This window comes from Dendronephthya gigantea, unplaced genomic scaffold (assembly GCF_004324835.1).
Source record: "Dendronephthya gigantea isolate DGI-Jeju-01 unplaced genomic scaffold, DenGig_1.0 000135F, whole genome shotgun sequence".
Taxonomy (NCBI): domain Eukaryota; kingdom Metazoa; phylum Cnidaria; class Anthozoa; order Malacalcyonacea; family Nephtheidae; genus Dendronephthya; species Dendronephthya gigantea.
The window spans coordinates 333,235-358,953 of NW_021163145.1; the positions used below are offsets into that span (position 1 = coordinate 333,235).

The 25,719-nt window shown below is 35.0% G+C and overlaps 1 protein-coding gene across 1 annotated transcript in view; it reads right to left on the reverse strand.

Annotated features, from left to right (window-relative positions):
- LOC114536409 (fibrillin-2-like) overlaps positions 1-17,976 on the reverse strand; it is a 31,452-nt gene extending 13,476 nt beyond the window's left edge. The window contains exons 1-12 of the mRNA XM_028557765.1: positions 17,787-17,976; positions 15,371-15,499; positions 14,113-14,228; positions 12,914-12,984; positions 8,275-8,462; positions 6,845-6,979; positions 5,997-6,119; positions 5,301-5,423; positions 4,955-5,077; positions 4,297-4,419; positions 3,857-3,979; positions 2,507-2,629 (exon numbers count right to left, since the gene is read on the reverse strand). Coding sequence (XP_028413566.1) covers positions 2,507-2,629; positions 3,857-3,979; positions 4,297-4,419; positions 4,955-5,077; positions 5,301-5,423; positions 5,997-6,119; positions 6,845-6,979; positions 8,275-8,462; positions 12,914-12,984; positions 14,113-14,228; positions 15,371-15,499; positions 17,787-17,976 — 1,567 coding nt within the window. The remainder of the gene's footprint in view (positions 1-2,506; positions 2,630-3,856; positions 3,980-4,296; positions 4,420-4,954; positions 5,078-5,300; positions 5,424-5,996; positions 6,120-6,844; positions 6,980-8,274; positions 8,463-12,913; positions 12,985-14,112; positions 14,229-15,370; positions 15,500-17,786) is intronic.
- Between the last annotated feature and the right edge of the window lie 7,743 nt (positions 17,977-25,719).

Consider the following 25,719-nt stretch of genomic DNA (forward strand, 5'->3'; position numbering starts at 1 on the left):
ACTTATTGTTTTCAATGCTTTGCTTGTCCGAACTTTTTCCCGCAATGCAAATTAGCCAATCAAATCTTTCCACGCAAAACCAACGCGCCGCGTGCGGAAAGGTCTATTAGAAAAGCGATCGCAAAAAGTCGATCGCGTGACATTTTGTACCCAATGGAAATACTCTTTAACCACGTGACGGAACGCGAGGTACTAATTCTGCCCAGATATTTTAATTACACCCGGGTATTGTGTCGCACAATATACAGAACCAAAAGTTGTTTAAATTCTAATTTTATGAACAGTGTATGGTTGACTTTAGAGGGTCTAGTTGGTCGTTTTTGTTGATTAGGCGCATGCGCGAAATATGAACCAGACTTGTAATCAATAACACCCAGATTGGTTATTTTTGTATTGCATTCAGAACGCCGGTGTCCATATCTCGTTATAAGGTAATGAGGAATTGCAGGCACATGAAAGTGGCCGAGGTTGCCAACGATGTTATGCTTCATGTACGCGAGACCTACCATGCAGTACATTCTCCATCAATAATTTGCTGTCTTGGACTCATACAATTACAACGGTATGCTCCAGGAAAGTTGAAACATTCCTGACCTTGACCTGAACATTTTCGCGATGCTCCAACACATTCGTTTATGTCTGCAAAGAAAGATATCGAAAATCCAATAGACCTTTTTGTAATTACGTCACAACATTATCGTTTTAAATTTAGAACCACCTTAATTAAATCAGATGGATTTCAAGTTTTACTCTCACGAGTCAGGGGCAAAGATACAAAACATTCTTCCTCAACACATGCACGAAAAAGAATTTTCCATTTTGACAAATAAGTATGGAAATAAGTCACAACTCGAGAACGAGGCTTGCGGTCTTCCCACCTGATCCTGTTGAACTGGAACAACACCCCATTATTGTGGAAAAAGATAAGTCTGGACATCAAATTAAAATTTTACTACTTCTTTAACTAATTCATTGTTCAGCCGGCTAGGGTATAATGCCTTTTTATATATACGAAAGGTTTAACAAAATCATGACATCAAAATCGTTTTGGATAATTTCATGCATGATTTAGTTGTGAAGCAAACACTTTTTCTTAAAGTGATGAGGTTTGCCTGAAAAATGCTTTACTTTCAAATCGACAAACTAATGCGGCATTTTCAAGAGTATACAATGCAAGACTGTGCAAAAGCGTGAAATTATAACTATGGTTTCTGATATATAAATGAAGCTTTTAATACCCGGTAAATTCAAGCCTATTTATTAAAAGCGTATTTATAGCCGGTGGATTAATACTCGGTAAATTGAAAACGGTGCAACCAGGACTCACAAATGATCAGCAGCCAACGCGAGCAATGGTCGCAGTAGCATTAGCAAAGTTGTAATGAAAAATACCTTCGCATGTAGCTCCATTTCCTGTATAACCTTCATTGCAGGTACAAGTGAACGAACCAATGGTGTTTTTACACGCTGCTTGGCTGTGACAATTATGCGTTCCAAGTATGCATTCGTCCACATCTTCAAAGGTAATAATTCATGAATATTAACATTCGAGTTGTTTTTTTATTGTATTTTCATATAATAACGTCCAATTAGACTGTTTATCTATAATTGTAACTTTATGAAGTATAAATGCCTTTTATGATTAACTTTTAATGCTTATTATCTTGCTGAGCAGTCTATAGTATAATTATAGGTGTGCAAAAGACAGTTTTGCATGCCTGTTAGTCGTTGGGTTTATTAGCCTTTAAAGACATGGGGTTAACTCGGGTAAACAAAAGAAAACTGATTTGCAATTCCCTATTTGAGGTCTTGTCCAGTAACTTTAAAGGTTCATAAATCCATCAAGATTTTTCTATAACAAAATGTATTGTATCTTTTTTATAATGCCTTAAACGTTTTACATATTCAAAATCCCCAAAATGTTATAGACACTTTAAGCGATCGAGTTGGTTTTCTTTAAATAATAACGTCCAATTAGACTGTATAAGTCATTATTCACTTTCAGTGAAGTATAAATGTCTTTTATGATTAACCGGAAATAAATAAGGAATAATTATAAGGAACTATTGTTGCAAATAAATTATCTGAAATAAATGTTGATGACTTGCATACATATAATGTAAATTTGTTGGCCAATCGCGTTAAGGCAATAGATGAGCAACGAACGGGTGCAATTGTTCTGGGAGCGGTTGCAGAGTTGTATTGTTAATTGCATACCTTCACACATGGTTCCATTTCCTGTATAACCTTTATTGCAGGTACAATTGAACGACCCAGTGGTATTACTGCACGTTGCCTGACTGTGACAATTATGAGCTCCAAGTGTGCATTCGTCAACATCTTCAAAGGCAATAAAGATTGAATATTAAACGCCGAGTTGTTTTTCCTTAATGCACGTTTGTTCATATAATAACGTCCAATTAGACTGTATAATGTTAGTGGTCTTGTCCGATTCCAGAAGTTTAGATTTTAAATTTATAACGAAATTGTAATGCAAAGTAAGTACCTTTGCACGTGGTTCCATCTCCTGTATAACCTTCATTACAGGTACAATTGAACGAACCAGCGGTGTTTTTACACGTTGCTTGGCTGTGACAATTATGCAATTCAAATGTGCATTCGTCCACATCTTCAAAGGTAATAAATCATGAATATTAACAACCGAGTTGGTTTTCTTTAATGTATGTTCATATAATAACGTCCTGACCAATTAGACTGTAGTTATAATTGTTACTTCTAGTGAAGTATAAATGCCTCTTATGATTAACTTTTAACATCTTACACGCAAACAGATAATGAATAATCCATTAATAATCCAAAAACCTCGGTCTAAAATTTCACAGCACAGATTGAACAAGCGAGGTCAATAATCTGTTTATTATACGGCTAAACTGATCCAGGTACGGAGTAAACGGACCACGCTCCGGATATGGGTTTTACGACCCGCTCTCAACCAATCAGAATTAATGATTTTGAACAGCCTTACAATAAATCATGAATATTAAACTGCCCATACCATTATTGTGGATTTTGAATACATCAAAAGTTTAAGGTATTTTAAAAAACTTTGCAATATACTTTTATAATGAAAAATTTTGTCTAGATGGATTTATTAGCCTTTAAATTTGGCGGACATGGCGTCAAATCGGTTAAACAAAAAAAACTGATTTGCGATTCCGGATTTGAGGTCAGGTCCGGTAACTTTGAAGGCTAATATAAATCCATCAAGATTTTTCTGTAACAAAATGTATTGCGTTTTTTTTTATAATACCTTAAAGTGCCTATATCACTTGTGGGATCTTTACGGATTTGAATAGAGCTTGAAAAATTAGTTTATAAGTTCTACAACCCTTTTTGATATAATCAAATAGTTTCGGAAATATTTACATCTAAACATGACGATTTGCCCAAATTTCCGTCGTGCTCGGGGGCCTGAGACTCAGGAACCGAGTTCTTGTCAAACATATTATAATTAATTGTTAATTTTACTTCGATCTTCCAATAATGTAAAATATTTTGAGAAAAGCTCGCCCAGTTGCTACAGCCATACACAACGCACCGTTCCCACATTTTTTTCTTGAAAAGCGCAAACTATATCGCCAGTGAAACTCTTCATATAAAAGACAGTGTCTTATATAAATGTCTTTTATGATTAACTGTTAACATTTTAAACGGAAATAAATAAGGAATAATTATCAGGAAATATTGTTGCCAATAAATTATCTGAAATAAATGTTGACGACTTGCATACATATAATGTATATTTGTTGGCAAACTGCGTATAGAAAATAGATGAGAAACGAACGGGTGCAATTGTTGTGGGAGCGGTTGCAAAGTTGTATTGTTAATTGCATACCTTCACACATGGTTCCATTTCCTGTATAACCTTTATTGCAGGTACAATTGAACGACCCAGTGGTATTACTGCACGTTGCCTGACTGTGACAATTATGAGCCCCAAATGTGCATTCGTCAACATCTTCAAAGGCAATAAAGATTGAATATTAAAAGACCGAGCTGGTTTTTCCTAGCGCAATTCAACGCGCGAATTTTAAATCACGAGTCGTATTTTTTCGAGATACGTGCACATAATAGAGTACATCAAATTGCAATATTGCATAAATATTATCTTCTTCAACAGCTTATAATTATATAAGCCTGTTTTTGGCCAAAGACAGTATTTTGTGCGTGTTCGTCGTGCCTTTCCCAGTCTTTGGATCTTGGAACTTTAGACTCTGTTCCCAAAGAACTGATGAATTTACATCATAAGCAGTTAAATCAATGCAAAGTACGTACCTTCGCACGTGACACCATCTCCTGTATAACCTTCATTACAGGTACAAGTAAACGAGCCAGTGGTGTTTTTACACGTTGCTTCATTGTCACAGTTGTCAGTGTCAAGTGCGCATTCATCAACATCTTTAAAGGTAATAAATCATGAATATTTGGCAAAAAAGGCGGGCAGTTTCGATGAATGCGTACATTCCGGGCAGCTGCGATTACAAATTGGATAGCAAATGAGAAACAGTTGAGAAATAAGAAGGACTTAAAAAGTTTTTGTAATTAAAACGAGTCCTATATAATTAAATGATCTTAGGTTTCTTTTGAATTAAACTAAATCTTTATTTAAAATGAAGATAAATTTATAGCTGAAATAAATGTCAACGACTTGCATACACATAACGAAAATTTTTTAGTAAAACTCTTTTATAAAATCAGGGCCGTAGCTAGACCGTTAAATTGAGGGACGGTTGTAAATTTATATAGATTCTCGTTTACATATCGTTGGAACAATAGCGTAGAAAATACATCAATCGAGAATAGGTCGAATAATTATATGAATATACTATCCCCGCGTAATTAAGCTTCTAGCTACGGCTCTGTATTCAAGATGATCAACAAACGGCATAATTGTCGTGCCAGTGGTTGCAAAGTCGTAGTGTTAATTGCATACCTTCACACATGGTTCCATTTCCTGTATAACCTTCATTGCAGGTGCAATTGAACGACCCAGTGGTATTACTGCACGTTGCTTGACTGTGGCAATTGTGAGTCCCAACTGTGCATTCGTCAACATCTTCAAAAGCAATAAAGATTGAATATTTCACGAAGGAGCTGGTTTTCTTTAATAATTAACTTTTAAAAGGTTATTAATAATCTTGCTGAGCAGTTTATAATTATTATAGTTACAGGTGTTCCAAAGCAGCAGTGTTGTTAGTGTTGTTCGCATTCCGATTCCAGAAATTTAGATTCTAAATTTAGACCAAAACTATAACAAAATAGTAATGCAAAGCACATACCTTCGCATGCAGTACCATTTCCTGTATAACCGTCGTTACAGGTACAAATGAACGAACCGGTAGTATTACTGCACGTTGCCTTACTGTCGCAATTATGAGTCCCAAGTGCGCATTCGTCAACATCTTCAAAGGTAATATAATTGAATATTAAACGACGGACACTTTTTAATAACTCGATGTGCATATTTTGTTTATATAGCAGTGCCAAATTTCACTGTCATAATTGACCATAACAAAAAAGATGGCGAAAGTACATTTTACCAGAATGCATTGCGGTCGGAAATCGTTTAAAAAAGCGAACTGACGTCTTTTAAAGGACAGGCATAAAACAGGAAGTTATTCTCTTCGCTGTATTTAAATTTCACGTCATTAAGAGTTTTTCTTGCCATCTTTTTTCAGTCAATCATTCTTAATGCCCGCAATGCATTCTGGTAAAATGTACATGCCGCCATCTTTTTTGTTACGGTCAATTATGAGTGTTGAAAAATCTCATTATGAGTGTGAAAATCTCATCAGGGACAATTAATTATGAGTTCAAAGTTTGCATTCGTCAACATCTTCTAAGGTAACAAAGATTGAATATTTAATGCACGTTCATATTTTAACGTCCAAATAGACTGTAGAAGTTATAATCCCTCTTTTTTTGAAATAAAAATGTATTTTATGACAAACAAATTAGTAATGGAAAGCACATACCTTCGCACGTAGTTCCGTTTCCTGTATACCCTTCATTGCAGGGACAAGTGAACGACCCATTGGTGTTTTTACACGTTGCTAGATTGTGACAGTTGTCCTTCCCAAGTGCGCATTCATCAACATCTTTAAAGGTAATAAATCATGAATATTTGGCGAAGAAGACGGGCAGTTTCGATGAATGCGCACATTCGGTTCAGAGTACTATTTTCGAGCTGCGATTACTAATTGGATAGCGAATGAAAAATATTGGAGAAATGAGAAGGACTGAAGAAATATTGCAGAATATATTATATCATAAAATCATCTATAGCATTTCATTCGTATTTACATCGCGTGAAGCGCACGCATCCATATTTCAAACGTGGAACACTCATGTATAAACCATATATACCACGCAGGTTGTCTGGTAAGTCTCGATTTCACTGCATTATGGAAAAAATACGTTAACTGCTCCAAGAAATACAGTAGCGTAGCCAGCCTGATAATTTGTCCCGCTATGCTAATATTTTGGTGTTTATTGACTTCGAAAACAATGAATTTCTAAAGATATGAATAATTATAATAACTCGAAATTTGCATAGCGGGACAAAATCGTCAGGCTGGCTACGCCTTAAATACCTTTCCAAAAACAACTTAGAGTGGACACGATTTGCCCTTGATAATTCAAGAACACTTTTTTGGATGGTTTATTGCCATTTTGTGTCTTTTAACATAATGCATTTCTTTTAATTTTGGGATTTTAGCAATAGATTTTCATTTTGTTGAAAATCTGCATTATAAACATTAAAAATACACAATTTTGAGACAAATAGATATCGAACCCAATAATAGAACGTGTTTATGCTTACCAATACAACGTGTGTTATTTTTTTCATATCCAGAAAGACAAATACATTCATAACTAGTGTTTGTGTTCCTACATAACGCGTTGTTGCCACAATCAGGAGTATGGATACTATTTTGTGGATTACATTCGTCATAATCTGGGGGAAAAAAGAATCCCATTAACAAAATGGCGGAAAGTTTTTTTGCAAAACAAACTAAATATCCCTGAAGGAAATAAAAAGGTCAGAAGGTTATGAGCGGAATCCCTTCACCAGTGTAAGCCTTTCATATGCACGCATGTGCTTTATAGGCCTAACATGTCTCTTTGGTGATGATTTTGAAACTAGGAATCAATGGATAGTGCAAAGTTCCATGCCCTCTAATGCCTCAGCAACGTGTCGTCTGTCCCAACATAACGGAATCAGGGTTTTAACTTCTGCCAGTAAAAATCTAAAGAACCCGGTTTAACAAAACCCTGATGACTGATTCAAGCAGAAAGTTCATTTTCAATATTTTGATTGCTCCTAAAATTCAGTGGCGTAGCCAGCCTGACGATTTAGTCATGCTATGCAAATTTTATGTTATTATCATTATTCATTTCTTTAGAAATTCATTGTTTTCACAGTCAATGAACACAAAAATATTAGCATAGCATGACTAAATTTTCGGGCTGGCTACGCCACTGCTAAAATTATCGTGAAATTTGTACGCTTCCTTTAGCACGCTAGATTACAATTGTAATTCCAAATAATTTCGTTGGTTGTATAGTTGCATGTGTACTAATGAGTTGGTATTTAGTTGGTATTTGGTAAAAAGGCACTCCTGTAGCAATGCGTAATAAAGAATGTTTGCAAAGCATTGTTTGACCCATTGAACCTCGTGTCATCGTGTTTAGACGATTGCGATATTATTCATACTCGTTCGTGAAACTTCAACTTTAAGCTCTGTTCACACGATCCAATTTTTGTTTAATAGTTTGTTGTTGACTTGCAATGAATATGGGCAGCAAATACACTAAAGCCAATTCAGTATTGCTTCATCGATAATACACTACATCCCATACGTCAGAAGTGAATTGGATCGAACAAAATTGCATCGTGTAAGGGCACCTTAGCCCCAATTGCCCGGCTGGTAAAGGGTGGGGGCAGTTGCCCCTGCTTTAATAATTCTCTTTGAATTCACATCAGCCATATGAAATTATGTATATTCATCTTACTAATTGCTTCAACCTAATTACATCATTCTTACGCAATATGTTGTAATTTAAAGCCATAATAGAAAAATTATATGACAGAGGCTTCTCGAGTTTTTTTCTTAACTTGAGCCTGCCCGTCTGCTCCCCTATTAAACGCGCTGGTGTGTCATTCGGCAACCCATTTGGCAATGCTTTTGTTATACTATGTTAGCGAAAATATTGGATAAACGTTAATATAATTAATTGGAAGTTAAATACCTTTCACACTAAGTTGGTCTTTTACTTCAGTGAGATTTGTGCTCTTGCTGATTTGGAAGTCTGCTCCAAGAAATGTGCCGTTTTGCGTTACATTCATTGACTCGACTAACTCTTGTTGAATATTTTCACTGTTTATTCCAGCGGAATCATTGAAAGTTGCAACGTAATCAAAACCAACAGATCCAGGGCTGAAATCGTAAAAAAGAGAATATATTATATATATATATATATATATATATATATATATATATATATATATATATAAGGACGATATAAGGAGGATATATATATATATATATATATATATATATATATATATATATATATATATATATATATATATATATATATATATATGCGCACTACTACAACGATACTCAAATTAAAATATTACACATGAAATTATTTACTGTTATTCAATAAAACTGCTGTACTAGGAAAGAAACTACGGCGCTACGTATCTTTCTGTTCGACATTTTATTGTTGTTAATGTGTTCGAGTTTCTAAGTTCATAATCATTTGTACAAGCCCTGGTCAATGGAACATATTTTGCTTCTCCTCCTTTTTCTATACTTTTCATTGTATCAAGGCAAAGTTGCTCTCGTCTTTCATCCAATCTGGAACACCCAAGGCGTGCTAGGGCTTCCTTATAAGAATAGCCCGGTAAGATAATTCTCAGAGCTCGTTTTTGTACTCGCTCTAACTCTTCAGCAAGGTATAAAGTGTGGTGCCATACTACGCAACAGTACTCCAGAACAGATCGTATTAGGGCAAAATATATACTTAGTAAATCCTCCGCGGGAACGCCATCTCGTCGTAAAGAGCGGATGATATATAAACGTTTAGAAGCCTTGGATACAACTGACTCTATATGTTCATTCCATTTAAGATCACTTTGAATAATCAGACCAAGTACTTTATGAGACCGCACAACATCAATCAAATGACCGTCAATCATTAATGGTGATAATTCGGGAGTTCTCTTGAGGAAACAAACACGTAGTTCCTTGCATTTCTTGGGATTGAGTTTCATCAAAATTAATTACTCGAAGCCCAAGAATTGATTGAATCCAGACCAGACTGAATCTTTGAATCGCTGCCTTTTGTAACATATTCAGATGTTGATATATCATCCACAAACTTCCAAATATCCATTTCGTGTGTTTTTAAGGTAGCGGCGTACTAAGGTTTTGACAGATTTCACTTGTGTGTCGTGGTTGGAAATGCTATCGGCAGAGGGTAGCCAGTGTAGGATATTGTGGTCACTAGATCCTAATGGAGCGAGAACTTTAAGGCAATTATATAATTTATGCATATTTAAAAGGATAAGATCCAGTATTGCTGATTCTCTGGTTGGTTGGTCAACAACTTGTTTAAGATTTTGAGTGGTAGTTAAAGTACGTATTTCAAATCGCTAAAGTCGCCCAAGATTACTAGACCATGGTCAGGGTGCTTATTCCGAAGTTGGTCAATAGTATTGATTAAATAATCGTTGAGGTCGTTGTGCTCTGATACTGCCAAACCTGGCGGATGGTATACGACACAAATTGCTAGGCCAGAGAGAGGTCTGGGAAGGCGTTTAGGTCGTAGGTTAAGCCATAAGCATTCTAAATTTTCACTTTCTAGATCTACCCGTCGGATACAATGAATGTCGTTTTTTGACAAAAACACAAACTCCCCTACCTCGACCAGTTGCACGATCTTTACGAAAAAAATTATAACCATTGGTTGACAATAAGCTGCTGTCTATATGTTTATGTAACCATGACTCAGTTATTGCGACAGACTTGAGACTTACAAGTGCGATCAATTCATCAATCTTTGGAAGGAGCGAACGGGAGTTCAATAAAAAGAAGGATGGAAGCATCTCCTTTTTAGGTCTTTTGTTAGCATTAGCAGTACGATTGAGAGTTCTGATATGGATTAGGTTGTGGGAGGGGATATAGCAATTTCTGTGTTTCTTATGCTGTTTAGGCGTTCTAGAACGGTCTGTGATATGTACGGGAATTTTTACATCATAACTGGTTTTATTTGCCGTCGGTATTTCAAACTTATCAAATGACCAAGTCTCTAATGCTGCTTCATTGTATTGCCGACATAGTCCAGATATTCTAGCCAATCTTTCGAACGGTGGGGATGTAGAGCGGGTGGACTGCCCCTCCGTACTTGGCGAAAAGGAGGAATTGGTTTGTATATTCTTTTCTCTGACGCACTTTTCATAGGGTTTACTTGCGGTCGGGTTTTTCTCCTTTGTGTTCTTCTCTTGGGGTTCTTTCGGATTGGATAGAGGCGGAAGTATTGATGTTTTTGTCGATATAATTCTGATTGGACTTCAAATGACGTAGCTTTTCGTGGTGGCACGTGGGTACTTTTACCCTCTTGGTTGGACTGAGGGCGAAGGTTTTGATGAGTCGATCGGTGTTTCAGACTGTAAGCTTCTGATTAATCTTTAAAAGACATAGATTGATGTTTCAGTTGATACGGTCTTGATTGATCTTCAATACCAACGTTTGTCGATTCGTGCGGAATGTCTAGTTGTTCGTTAGTATCTGACTCCCCGTCAGACGTAGTATTTCCAGGTGCCATAGTTTTTCCAGGTGGCACATGGGTACTTTTATCCTCTTGACTGGACTGAGAGCGAAGGCTTTGATGAGCTAATCGGTGTTTCTGACGGTAAGCTTCTGATTGATCTTTAAAAGACATAAGTTGGTGTTTTAGTTGATACGATTTTAATTGCTCTTCAATACCAACGGTTGTCGATTCCTCCGAAATATCTAGTTGTTCGCTGGTATCTGACACCCCCGCAGACGGGACATTTGCATTTACTGGCACAGAATTTGCATCTGTTGTCACAGCAAGGACCGGATCTGCATTCGTTGATCCTTGGGTATTGATTAATTCCCTATATTTCTTGTTTTCAGCTTTGAGACTGACCAGCTCCGCCGTTAATTAAAACTTCTACTGTGCTCAAAAGAATTTCATTCTCATCCCTCAACGATGTGGAATCGAACTTGTTTACATTCGGCACTTAGTTTGAGTTGACTAAGTTATGCATTGAGTTATTAATCCCGTGTATGTGTTCAACAGCGGAACAAATTTGATCAATTTGGCTTGAATTTTTACTGATAGCTTTCCCTTGTTCAGACTCAACAATTGTCATGTCTAATTTAGAACCTTCTAAATCAAACGACACTTCTCTACAACGACACTCAGGGGTATAGATCTTTCCTTCGGCTTCGGTTTCAGATCGATCGACTAGTATCTCAAGCAAATTCTGTTTTATAGCCTTTCCATACTCGTTGTTGAATTGCATAATTTTTTTCTTGCTAAACCAAGTTAAAAGCGGCGAACCATCACAGAAAAAGACCTTCCTTTCACCTCCTGGCAAGGTCCATTCGCCGTCAAGCTTTAGAAATTCAGAGACGGTTACTTTAAGAGACGAGTAATCGCCCATCCACACTATTTTAAGATTATCTTCAACCAGAGATATATCACGTTTACGATGGGAAACTCGAATAGGTGGAGAAAATTCACCACAAGAGGCAGTAGAGGCTGATTCATTCCGCTGAATATCGCAGTTTAAATTTTCGTGTCTATATCCGCCGTCTTGTAATTTAGTAATGTCCAAGATAGATGTAATTTAGTAATGTCCAGATAGACACTAGACTTTAAATACCTACCCACAAATGACCTTTATTAACAATATATAACAAGACGCCTGTTCTGGCGTTAACTCCGGCGCACGTGCCAGTCTTCAATATAGAGCTTCTGAACATAAACAATACAGTTCATATTCGCATTTAGATGCCTTGCGAACCTAAATGTTCGATCGCGAAATTCAGAAGCACATCGTACTTTAAAAAGTATAGAAGTTAAATCGTTCAAGAATGTAAATAAACGGTATGATACATTCGCTTTGTCTTACACTTTGCCTTTGGAATTCGCGCTTATATAGTTATAGCGCCTATACACGACCACATCATCTTGTTAAACGGCGAAATAGCAGCGATATTACTAAAATAGGACCAGAATCTACACGTATTAAATATATTCTTACCCCAATTTAGTCTAAACTTAATCGAAAAGCATGAAAAGAACGGTTTATTTGTTCCTCTTGGAGGAATTGCCGTATCATGCGAGCGAAATCGAATCGCGCATCGGAAAATTAGCCAAAGCTGTGCACCACAACTCTTGGGAGACAAGACTGGGACATAGATAAATCCAATCACATACACATTTTAAATACTGGAATGTTTCGCGCCATTACAGACTTGCGACGACGAAAAATAATAAAAAAAAAAAAAAAAAAAAGAAAACAAAAACAAAACAAAACCGAGGCGAATTTTCAACTCCGTCGCTGACGCCGGAGTAATTATTACAATATACAAATATGCAAAAAAAATTAAATTTATAGACTACAACTCAATGACTACGACCTTCAACAAGATTTTACATATTTGTATCTAGCATTTCATAATTTGCGTTTAATCCCCACAGGAAAAAATTCGTACGGTCATTCAAATTTTTAAGAGCAAGACGGTGATTTCAAAATTTTGTGTTTTTTGTGAAACCTTTACACTTTCTAGCTACGGCCGTGAACAAAGAGTTGAGCAAAATTTCAAAGGCTGTTAAAACTTACAACAGTCGTAAAATGATGACACTCTGAAAGGTAAAACGTAGCCTCGGTGTTCTCGTGTAGAGATTCGTAACCTATAGGAAGACAAAATATAAACTATTATGGATAATTATGCATATAATTTATTAATAATATTCTTGTTAGAATTTAATAATTTAACAAGTACGATCGTATTATAGTGGACCAGGAACTGCGTAACCGAGTTTAATTTCTGAACTGCATTGTATTTATAACAATGGAGAGGACAATGTATTTCTAATCGTTTCCGTTTACTTATATATAGGCTGAATATTAATGATATGTATATATTATTTGCTGCAAATATATCAAGAATTGTTTGTAACTTGCTTCAAAGGTCAAAAGTAAAAATTCGATCTCCGTCAATCGATGCGGAATATTGCTTAGAATAATTGTGCCAAGTTTCATTCCGATCAAACAAGTAATGATAGAGCCTTAGGGTTTTTTTAAAGAGCGTCGCCCCCTAACAAGAAGAAGAAGAAGATTAGCAGCGGTTAGGGACCAGTTCCTGGTCCAATAATATTCTTGATATTTTGCATGGTGAATCAATACATGATGAAACTCAATTTGCTTTCGGTCCGTTACCCCGGGGCTTATATGGTGTTGTTCACGATTTTAGTAAAAAAAACTTTTTAGTAATTTTTTTAAAAAAGAAAATCTTTCAAATGTAGCTATGAAACATAATATTTCGTTGTTCATGCATGACGTCGGTTCTTCTATCGCTGAAGATTTTAACATCCTTCACAGGAAATTTTAATTCGTATAAACGCTTTGCGAGGAGCAAACTTAGCTATACCTCCAACACTTTAAACCTTATAATCGATTACTTACAATCGTGGTTTAAATATTGTGTTATTTCGAAAAGTAAGGCTAGTGATCCGAATTCAGAACACTTTTTCTATTCACAACACTTATAATGATATGCTAGTCAAATAACGAAAGCATATAAGTCTAATTAACGCATATGGGAGTGTACGAAATATGATGGATGATTCATCTAAAACGGCATTTTTTGCAGTTTCGACATGAAGTGTTCAGACGCCATTACCACTGACCAAATTTATCTGTATTCCTTATTGAAACTGAAAATGTATATGAGTGTTGATGAATGGAATACAAAAACAAAAATATCGAACCAAAAGCCCAAGAGCGACTATTTATAAGAATGTCGTAGTTGTACATACCTCAATGGTTAACAGTTGAGTAATTTGAAAGTACTCTAAACTTTGTGGATCATTATAGGCGGAGATGTAGACGCGATTTATAATCACAAATTGACCTTCGACAGAGGCCTGAATATCTAAGTAGAAAAGAGGACGCATGAGAGTTGTTGTTTGATCGTTTAGGAGGGGTAGGACAGTCATGTACTGTAAAATTTTAATTGTATAATGTTATTAATGTAATGTTAAAATTACGGCGTGCTAATTGGCCGATTTATTTCAGTAATGATACATTTCGTTGATTATTACATTTTGTAATCATCGGCAAATACTGTATTATCATTGGCTAAAAGGAGTGGGGTTTGAGCGGCTCGTCCAACTTTGGTAAAATTTTTAAACATTACTCCTACTATTAATCCCGAATTGCACTCGCTGTCGCTTGATTACCGTACACTAATATTATTGCACATTTTGCAATGTGTAATTGCACTTTTGCCAATAAAAAACACTGCAGTATATATACAACTAGCCAATCGTCATTCAGGATACAAAGAAAGAATAATGTACAAAATGCAAAATGGCGCGATATTTGCACAAAAAACTAAATAGTCCTGTAATCCCCAAACAAGGGAAAAATATTAAAGAAAGTAGAAAATCTTGGATAAAATCTGGCAGAAGTGTGTGCTAAAAATTATGTCTTAAAAGACCGCGATAAAGCGCTTTGAAGAATTTGCGATTTTCCCATGTTAAAAATAAACAAAATTTTATGTGCCATATCGCTCTTACCATTTGGGAAAATGGAGTGAGTGGTAACGCATGATTATGAACGATTTTAATATGCAAAAAAGCTCATTGACCGAAATGATATACTTACATGAGGTACTAATAAGTTATACATGTATTGTAAAATCAAAATTTCTTTTCCAATAAAAGATCGTTTCGTTGTCATAATGTATCTATAGACTATACAGATATTTTAATTACATTCGGGTATTGTGTCGCGCAATATACAGAACCAAAAGTTGTTTAAATTCTAATTTTATGAACAATGTGTGCATGTTGACATTAGACGGTAGAGTTGGTCGTTTTTGTTGATCAGGCACATGCGCGAAATATGAACCAGACTTGTAATCAATAACACCTAGACTGTGGTTTTTGGTATTACATTCGGAACACCGGTGTCCATATCTCGTTATAAAGTAATAAAACTAAGAGGAATTGCAGGCACATGCAGGTGGCCGAGGTTGCCAACGATGTTATACTTCATGTACGTGAGACCTACCAGTACATTCTCCATCAATAATTTGCTGTCTTGGACTAATACAATAACAACGGAATGCTCCAGGAAAGTTGAAACATTCTTGACCTGCACCTGAACATTTTCGCGATGCTCCAACACATTCATTTATGTCTGTAAAGGTAGAAATGGGAAATCCATTTAGCCTAATATTGTAGAATAGCAGAATTAACTAAAAGTTAGCATCAAATGTGGTATAACAACTCCCTAAAATAGACAAAACACTTCTCGACGTTTCGACTCGAGGACCTTCGTTTAGTATTAGTATTTCAGGAGAGTTAGTTTTTCATCTTAACTCTCTTGACGAAGGCCCTCGAACGAAACATCGAGATGTACTTTGTCTATTTTAGCCAGTTGTTATACCTTTGCCCATTGCTATGATTTCCCTAGCAACGCGACCCTAGGAAATCTTACACAGCAAAGACTCAATTATATCCAGTAAACTGTTGCCATTGACGTTTTTTATTTCTCAGTAGACATTATACTTGCTTTCCCATCGTTTTTAAAGTTAACTTTTTATCATTGTATACTTATATTATTCTAATCCGTGAAGGTATTAAAATTTGTTCTCCCTTAGAGACCTTTTTTTTCATTTTGACACTAGATATAATACCAAATCGCTTATTTACTGTCATTTCAGGAGAAAAGTGTGTTTTTCTGATTCTCGACCGCGGTTACTGTTGCCCGAAGCGCACAACGGATTTTTTTCTTTACTTTTAAATCCCGCGACAAAGTATAATGCCATGCACATCATAGGCAGCGCAATGGCGAATGGTTTTATTTGAAATAAAAGTGCACTAAAACATTGAAAATTAGAACAAAGCTATCCGTATTTTGATTAAACTGAAACATGTATAATTTATTCATGCTAACTAAAATCCTTACATCCTGTGTATTACGCAACGGGCGACTCGCGTACCTGACAGTGTTCAGGCAATGTAGGCATTATATAGTATATATAGGGAGGTTAAGATCGACTTCCGCTACGAGTACCGATACCAATAACAAGTCACGCGCATGCGCAGATGTAACAATCATCCAAAATGTGATAACACCGGAAGTCGCGAGTACCGTTTTGGGGCTGAAAATCGAAGTGGATAGATAGGCGAAGTACCGAATTATATTCACTGTATTATTGTCATTTTCTGCATTAGTTTTCTAATAATATTATTTAGTTTTTAGTTGTGTAATGTTTCTGCTTTGTTTGGAGAGACTTATGGATTGTGATTAGAGTTTTTGATGTGAATATAGCCGCTATACTCCGCCATGTTTATTTACTTTTTACGGAAGTCACAATCTTAACGCTTTAAAATTTCCGCGCTGCCAAACTGTAATACGTAATGTATTTTCGTATCGGTACTGGTAGTGGAAAGAGATCTTAACCTCCCTTATATATCCTAAGGTAGGCAACTTCAATCACAATATTCACAATCCGAAAATACTTAAATTTATCCCTAAAACTAAGCTAAAATAACAGCAGAAATGAAATCTACGATAATTTTACTATATACTGGCTATATTCTAATATTGAAAACAAGTTATGGAAGCGAGAAAAATGCGAAAAGTAATATTTTACTCATTTTTTGAATGGGCAAATGCTGGACACGCGCTGTTGACTTTTGAGAACGTTGAAAATGACGATTTTGTAATCTGATTGGCTGCTTTTTGTTCTCGCTGTTTTGAAAGCCAATCAGGCAATTCTGCTGTTATTTTAGCTTAGTTTTAGGGATGAATTGAAGTATTTTCGGATTGTTTGCATGTGTCCATGTGAATATTGTTATTGAAGTTGCCTCTCTTAGGATATATATATATACATATATACACCCATTTGCAAAAACGTTGGCCGCAGATAGATAGATAGATAGATACTCGAAGTCTAATTAGAATTGCATATGATTACATTTGCATGGGATTTCTATAATATTACACAACATATGCAATTCTAATTAGATTTCGAGTATCTATCTATCTATCTATCTTCGGCCAACGTTTTTGCAAATGGGTGTATATATATATATATATATATATATATATATATATATATATATATATATATATATATATATAATATATATATGTTAATATATATATATATATATATAATATTATATACTATATATATATACTATATAATGCCTACATTGCCTGAACACTGTCAGGCACGCGAGTCGCCCGTTGCGTAGTACACAGGATGTTAGGATTTTAGTTAGCATGAATAAATGATACATGTTTCAATTTAATCAAAATACGGATAGCTTTGTTCTAATTTTCAATGTTTTAGTGCACTTTATTTCAAATAAAACCATTCGCCATTGGGCTGCCTATGATGTAACATAAAATGAGCGGGCGCTGGAGCAATTCATGTGCCAGCGGTAGCAAAGTTGTATTACAAATTGCGCACCTTCACACGTGTTTCCATCTCCTGTATAACCTTCATTGCAGGTACAAGTGAACGACCCATTGGTATTACTGCAGGTTGCCTGACTGTGACAGTTGTGAATCCAAAGTGTGCATTCATCAACATCTTTAAAGGTAATGAATTTTAAATATTGATGTAAACCGGTCAGTTTCTTATGAAATTTATCTGCCATGTCGCTCTTACTATTTGGATAAATGGAGTGAGTGGTGCATGGTGAACAAATGCAAATGAAAAAGAATTTAAAATTCTCTTTTCTTCTTCAACTTAGGCATGTTGGAAGATAAAGATTAATTCATGTGTAAATAATACAACTATATATAGAGCGAACAAGAAAATTAGGGTAATCGTGCGAGCTAGGTAGCTAATGGGAAAACAGCAGTAGAAATATCACTCGCGTTTAGACTTGGCTTTGCGAAGGAAAACGAGAGAAAAATAAATTTTGACAATGGATATAAAATAATTTTGTATATGCCGATATTCTATGTATACCTTACCTGTACAGTTGTAACCATTGCCCTCATAGTCCATCTGACAAGTACAATTATATGAACCATCAGTATTAGTGCAATTTGCATTTACATCACAAGGATTTGTTTGACATTCATTGATATCTAGAAATATATTACAGATGACTTTCGCTAGGACTACATTGAGATTCATTTTTATCCTCGGTACATGGTGAACAATTGTAAAATTAATGAAAAAAATGTACAACTCTCTCTCCTTCCTCAACTTAGGGACGTTAGATCCTAGCGAAAGACTAAATAATGTTCTAATTATACAACTATTAGAGCAAAAAAAAAATATATAAGCTATTTGTGTCGTCTAGGTAGCTCTCGCAGAAACTGCGGATAAATATCGCTCGCGTTCAGATTTGGCTTTGTGAAAGAAAAATAGAAAAAAATTAATTTTGGCAATATATATATAACAAATAATTAGAATATGCGAATAATCTTTTTTTACGATACTTGTGCAGTTGTAACTATTGCCCTCATAGCCCATGTTACAAGTACAATTATATGAACCATCAGTATTAGTGCAATTTGCATTTAGATCACAAGGATTTGTTTGACATTTATTGATATCTAGAAATATATTACAGATGACATTCGCAAAAATTACATTGAGTTTGATTTTGATAATCTGTAGAAATCTTTTTCTATACTTTTTCCCGAAGCAAAAATATTTCATTATATAATTATTAACAATCTGACTTAGCTGAGTATATAACATTGTGAACAATTGTAAATGAAAAAAGAATGTAAAATTCTCTCGCCTTCCTCAACTTAATTAGGCACCTTAGATCCAAGCCAAAGACTAATTATTCATGTTCTAATTATTCAACTATTAGAGCAAACAAGGAAATTAAACTAATCGTGTGAGCTAGATAGCCGTCATGGAAACAGCAGTAGAAATATCGCTTGTTTTTAGAGCTTGGATTTGCAATAGAAAACCAGTGAGAGAAAAATAAAATTTGACTGTGGATATAACAGATAATTTTGTATATGCCGATATTCTGTGTTCACCTTACCTGTACAGTTGTAACCATTGCCCTCATAGCCCATGTTACAAGTACAATTATATGAACCATCAGTATTAATGCAATTTGCATTTACATCACAAGGATTTATTTGACATTCATTGATATCTAGAAATATATTACAGATTACGTTGGCAAGGACTACATTAAGATTCATTTTTATCATCGGTACAAAATTTGTGTATTTTTCCCCGAAATAGAACATATCATTAACAATCTGACTTAGCTGAGTATATGGCATGGTGAACAATTGTAAATGAAAAAAGAATGAAAAATTCTCTCTCTTTCCTCAACTTAGGCACGTTAGATCCATGCGAAAGACTAATTCATGTTCTAATTATTCAACTATTAGAGCGAAAGAGAAAATTATATAAACTATTCAGGAAACAGCGGATAAATATCGCTCGCGTTCAGATTTGGCTTTGTGAAAAAAAAATAGAAAAAAATAAATTTTGGCAATGGATATAACAAATAATTAGAATATGCGAATAATCTTTTTTTACGATACCTGTACAGTTGTAACCATTTGGAAATGGTTAATTTGACAACGACACGCTTTTAATATACAAAAACACAGCGAGCAACCCAAATCAAAATTTTACGCATCAAAACATGTTTATTACCGTTCAATTTCTTTGTAATTTTGTTCAATAGAAGTTAGATATTCCTTCCGAAAGATTTGAGAATGTGCTGAATGTTAAAATATCTTGAATATGAGAATTATGTTTTGAATCTCACTCCTATATTTTGACTCCATCTTGAAAGAAAATGTAAACAAATTGCCGCCAAAATGACTTACGACAATTTTTCACGTGTGAAGAATATCGTACGTCCAATCAAAAGCCGTGTATGGCATTTTTTCACACGTGAAAAACATCGTACGTCTAATCAAATTGCATGAAATTAATTTACACAGTGAAGTACGATTTTTATTTCATCATTCTGCTGTGCATAAATCTCTATACACATATTTTGGTTTATTATTGGCCCTTTTGCATAATAGACCAACTTTTGATTTAGGCCACCAAAAAGAAATTTCCGATAAGTGTATACTAAATTTAGTAAAATTGCCAAGTTTGGCTGCAAAATTTTGTAAAGTACGGAAAATATAGCCATGCGAAGTTGGCAATTTTGCATACTTCTTTGTAAAAAAGTATACAAATTTCGGTATGCTCTTTCTAAGATCGCAATTTGATCCCTTAATCACGCTACATCACGCTTCAGTGTTGCAATGCTGATTCCATACTTTTGCCTCTGAGCCACAAAGGCTGCCCTTGTTTATTGAAGTTAAGACCCTTAATGATCTTTTTTCTACATGGAGTGAAGTGTCACATAATCTTAAAAATCGTAAAGGTGCGGCTGAGTATTATGTTAAATAAATCTCCAAAGAAAGTGGGCTGTACCTGTACAATTTGTTCCATTTCCCTCATATCCTGTTTGACATTTACAAATGTAAGAACCAAAGGTGTTTGTGCAGTTTGTATTGTATCCACATGGACTATTTAAACACTCATCGATATCTAGGAAGTTTGGACAAAAATGCAATAATTTATAAGAAATAACGAAATTACTTCTGGTCAACTCTAAAAACAACCAATATGTTCCTGATTAATTAAATCACGGCTGAAAATGTTGTGCTGCTCATGGACTTGAGTGTCAACAAGTTGCATAAACTAGTAAAACTTTAGGCGATTATTGTAACTAAGGTGTTAACAATCATGCGTGAGGGTGCAACTGACTTATTTTTGTTACCGAAAACAACAAGAGCTGTGTGTTTATACCAGTGAGCTCCACATATATCTGGAGTAAGAACTTAAGACTTCCGTGAGGCCAAAAAGTGAAGCCAAAGATGGCGGATATTGAGGCACTATAGTACGTCAGTTTCAGTCTTCCTATGTGAGCGCGGTCAACTAAATTCGTATTTTTTAACTTTATTTTTTCCTATTTTTGTGTAAAAAATGAGGGGAATTTCAATGAAAGGTATAATATTGATGCTTTGTATTGAGATACTTTATATTTCAATTAAATTAACAAAGAAATAAGCGATATCTTACACGGAAAGCTAAGGAGTGGCGGATTGTTGATGTTTTCGGCTTTTCGCAAATCACAACATTTACTCACAGGATATTCTTCCCAAAAAACATAAATAAAACTTTTCTCAGTTTAATTCATCTATATATAAGGCTTTCATTCATATAAAAAATTAATAGGAAAGAAAATTATGCTGAAAAACGTACGAGTTTGAAATATGATTAATATATGATTATGAAATTTATAAACAAGACTCAAAATGCAAGTATAAAAAAAACTTTAAAAAAGCCCTATGCTAGGAAAGCTGGCCAAAAAATAAAGGACAACTAGTTTTAAAGCGTTTCGAAACCAAAAATGAAACAAGAAACTCAAAACATAAGGTGAAAATATATGAAAATAACTCAAAATTAAACAAATCTGAAATACGTAAATACGAAAAATGCATATTTACTCACTCGTACAGTCGGAAAATGCGGCACCCACATCGGGTAGATGCAGAGAAATAGATTCTCAGTAAAATGAATCAATTTTTTCCATTCTTGTGCTCTCAAAATGATGAAAAACACGAAAATCTGAGGGTTTCGATAACCGTCACTCCCGGTCAAAAACAATGAGAAATATTTGGCCGCGCGAGTTAGGGGACTGAAACTGACGTACTATAGCGCTTCAATTTCCGCCATCTTTGGCTTCACTTTTTGCACCAAAAGTTCTTACTCCAGATATATGTGGAGCTCACTGGTTTATACCTGTACATATTTCAATAATACCTCTATTATATATTATTTAAAATCAGGGTAAGGTAAGTCATTAAGACTTGTCGTCAAATGGACACTCATATTGAGAATTCTTCTAAAAATAGGCTAGATAGAATTTCCATTATAATCGGTATTGTCTGGTGCATTCGAACTTCCACTTTCCGTATACCTTGGCAATATGTTTGATTTCCAGTGAATCCAGTGTCACAAGAACATACAATGGTGCCAGGAGAGTTCGTACATGTCGAGTTTGCAGGACAGGAATTATTCAAAGCACAATGGTCTTTATCTAAAGGAAAAAAACAATTCAGGTCCTGTTTACATGAGCCCAGTTACCCAAGTTGAGCAAAACGAAAGATAAAGGTTATTAAAATAAGTCCATTTATGAAACCAAACAAGCGCATGAAAACTTCCATGATTGCATGCTTATTTTAGAGCCTAAAAACCATCTCATGCTTCGTTTTGGAAACGCAATTTGCTGAAAATTTGGAAATCACCTAAAATATTATAATTTTATTCCTCTAGATATACCTACTCGTCACGCAACCGCCATTTTCAATCACAAATAGTTGCACGTAAATGAAAAATTATAGAATTTTAAATTGGAACGGGCAAATAGCTGCTAATTTCCGAAACAACGTGAGCTAGAGGTAAGCGAAACTCGTTTTTAAAGGACTAAAATACTTGTAAAAGCGTGCAAAAATCATATACTATCATTCTATCAAAATGAGTTGAAAAAGAACTCAAAAGAATATAAAGTGAATTTCTGCGGGAACTTACCCGATACAACAATCAATCGTGTAGCTTCAGTTGAAAGTGAAATCGTAGTAGCCACTTCATCTGACGATTTATTATATTTATCAATTTTTGATGTTGTTGTATCGAGGATATAATAATATCCATTGCCATCTGCAATGTCCACGGTTGTAATACTTCCTGATTGATCTGTTCCAATCTGTGTAGTCTGACCATAGTACGTTGTTTTTAAAATCTTGTAATTTGTCTCAGCAGTAAATAGAATCCAGTATACGGTTTTATTCACGGTATCGAGCGCAAGGTGAGTGCCTATTCCAGGAACACCAGAGTGAAGAGTTTGATGAGTTCCATCAGCAAGACTGTACCGGATGAGATTTCGATTGTTCGTAAGATCAGTGGTGAAAAATATTGATCTAGGTTGAAAAAACTTTGACATCAAATTGTTTGATATTGATGCATTTATGGTCGAGTTATGTGATCATTGTTACGCAGCTCTAAAATTGCTACATACATACATGCATACATACACACATAATTATATAAGACACACTAGCCTCATCAATATAATTGTTTTTCATAAGGGGCGTGCTAAAAGATAGATAATGGTTACATAAAAATACAAAAACTTACAAGCGGGCAGAATATATACAAAAAACAATTATTAATAAATGTCATCAACGAATAAAATCAGCTTCATCTCGCCGTAGATTTTATAATTCTCTTAAAGAAATGAACCGAATCAGCGTTTTTTGTATCAATAGGCAAATCGTTCCAATGGATAGAAATTCCCTCTTTGACTGTGGTAGTATAAGTCAGTTTCACGACTCCTAAGATCATAAGAGGAATCACCTTCACTAAATCATATATAGAAATAACTGTTTTAACAATTTTATACATGTATAAGTAGATTTAGAATAATTGCGTCTCTTATCTAAATATTCCCAGCCTAACATATTCAGTATATGTCAGTTCGTCGCACCTAATATGTGGCTTTTGTTCGCTCAAAACTATGCTACGCTTCTCATGCAAGTCTGGACTCCACAATCTGTAGAAAACATCAAACGTTTGGAACGAATTCGCGAGCAAATTCATTCTATAGATCTTCCGTTTATGTGTGAAATTACCTATACACAGAGGTTAGATATGTTGGATCTCCTACCACTCTGCTATTGGCACGAGTTTCTCGATCTCGTCTTCTTCCTTATAAATGAATGCATACATGGGATGGTAAACGTTGACAACAACGTTCTACCGCGAACTCAAATCCAAGAAAGAACAACAAGGTCAATTGACGCCAACTGTTTACTGTTGCTCACCACAAAGTGCAAGACTGAGACATTTCAGAAATCGTTCTTATCCAGAGAGCGAGAGTATGGAATACACTACCAAAAGACCTGACATTTTGTGGTTTCAAGAACGAACTTTATATTAATTATATATATTGCAAATTAGCATTGAATTTTTATAATGCCGAAGATCCTAGAACGTGGAAGTCTATATGATTGTCTTGTAAAGTGTCTTTTAACCTGTCTCGTTCGACTTCGTCTTGCCTGATGTCCTGTAAATGTGTTTTCGTTTTGTCTTTTGTGTTGTATTATTGTCAAGGGCCGCTGTAATTGGCGTAAGCTGTAGCGTATACCCTGACATGTAATTGTCTATCATTTGTGCTTATTATTGTACTGTATAAGTTTGTGTGTAACTGACAAAGCATAATAAAAAAATAAAAAATAAATAAATAAATAGATAAATAAATGTCCTCATTGTCAACATATTAGGTCAATGTTTTCTTATTTTAAAGGTTCAATTTTTAACCATTACCCAAATAACTATTACTTTAACCATAACTACTAAATAAATAGTTATATCAAATTAAAATTGAAATTTAATTTACCTGTCATGGGTGTCGATTTGCAAATCCCTGAAATCATTGTCTGGTGATACACCAATATCTGGTAAGTCGTTCCCGTCATAGTCAATCAATTTAAAGTTAAAATCAGTCTTCGTGAGATAATAGACACTTTGATTCGCTGAATCAACAGCAAAGGGACCGAAATTTGATGGAACCGAAACATTTTTCAAATCACTCCCATCCAAATTTGAGTTATACAGTTTCTCACCGTCCTTATAATACCAAAGGCGGTAGTTCAGTTCGTCGTAAGAAAGGGTCGCGCTTGGTGTCTTCACCAAGGCTTTAGATTCTCCACCATCAATAGAAACATAGGAAATGTGAGTGGCGTTTGAATAAAAGATGTATTCAATTTCAGCTCCATTGTTTTCTATACATTGGCAAAACATTTAAAGATTTTAGCAGTGGAAACAAACAGATAATCTGCACTGCGTACTAGGATTCGTGATGTATAGTGTTTACACCGACAGATAAATAAATATAGTAAAATAGATGAAATGAATGAGATGTTATTAAAAGCGAATAAATAAATAAATTTCTGCCTATTTTGCGAATCGGTGATTAGAGCCTTTTCTTCATCAGGGTAAGGTAAATCAGGGTAAGGTAAGTCATAGCGTTCATTCATATATAGAGAATTATTCTATGGGCTGGATAGAATTTCCATTATAATCGGTATTGTCTGGTGCATTCGAACTTCCACTTTCCGTATACCTTGGCAATATATTTGATTTCCGGTGAAACCAGGGTCACATGAACATACAATGGTGCCGGGAGAGTTCGTACATGTCGAGTTGGCAGGACAGGTGTTATTTAAAACACAATGGTCCTTATCTAAAAGAAGAAAACAATTCAGGTACTGTTTACATGAGCCCAGTTACCCGAGATTGAACGAAACGAAAGATAACTTTTAGGTTATTAAAACAAGTC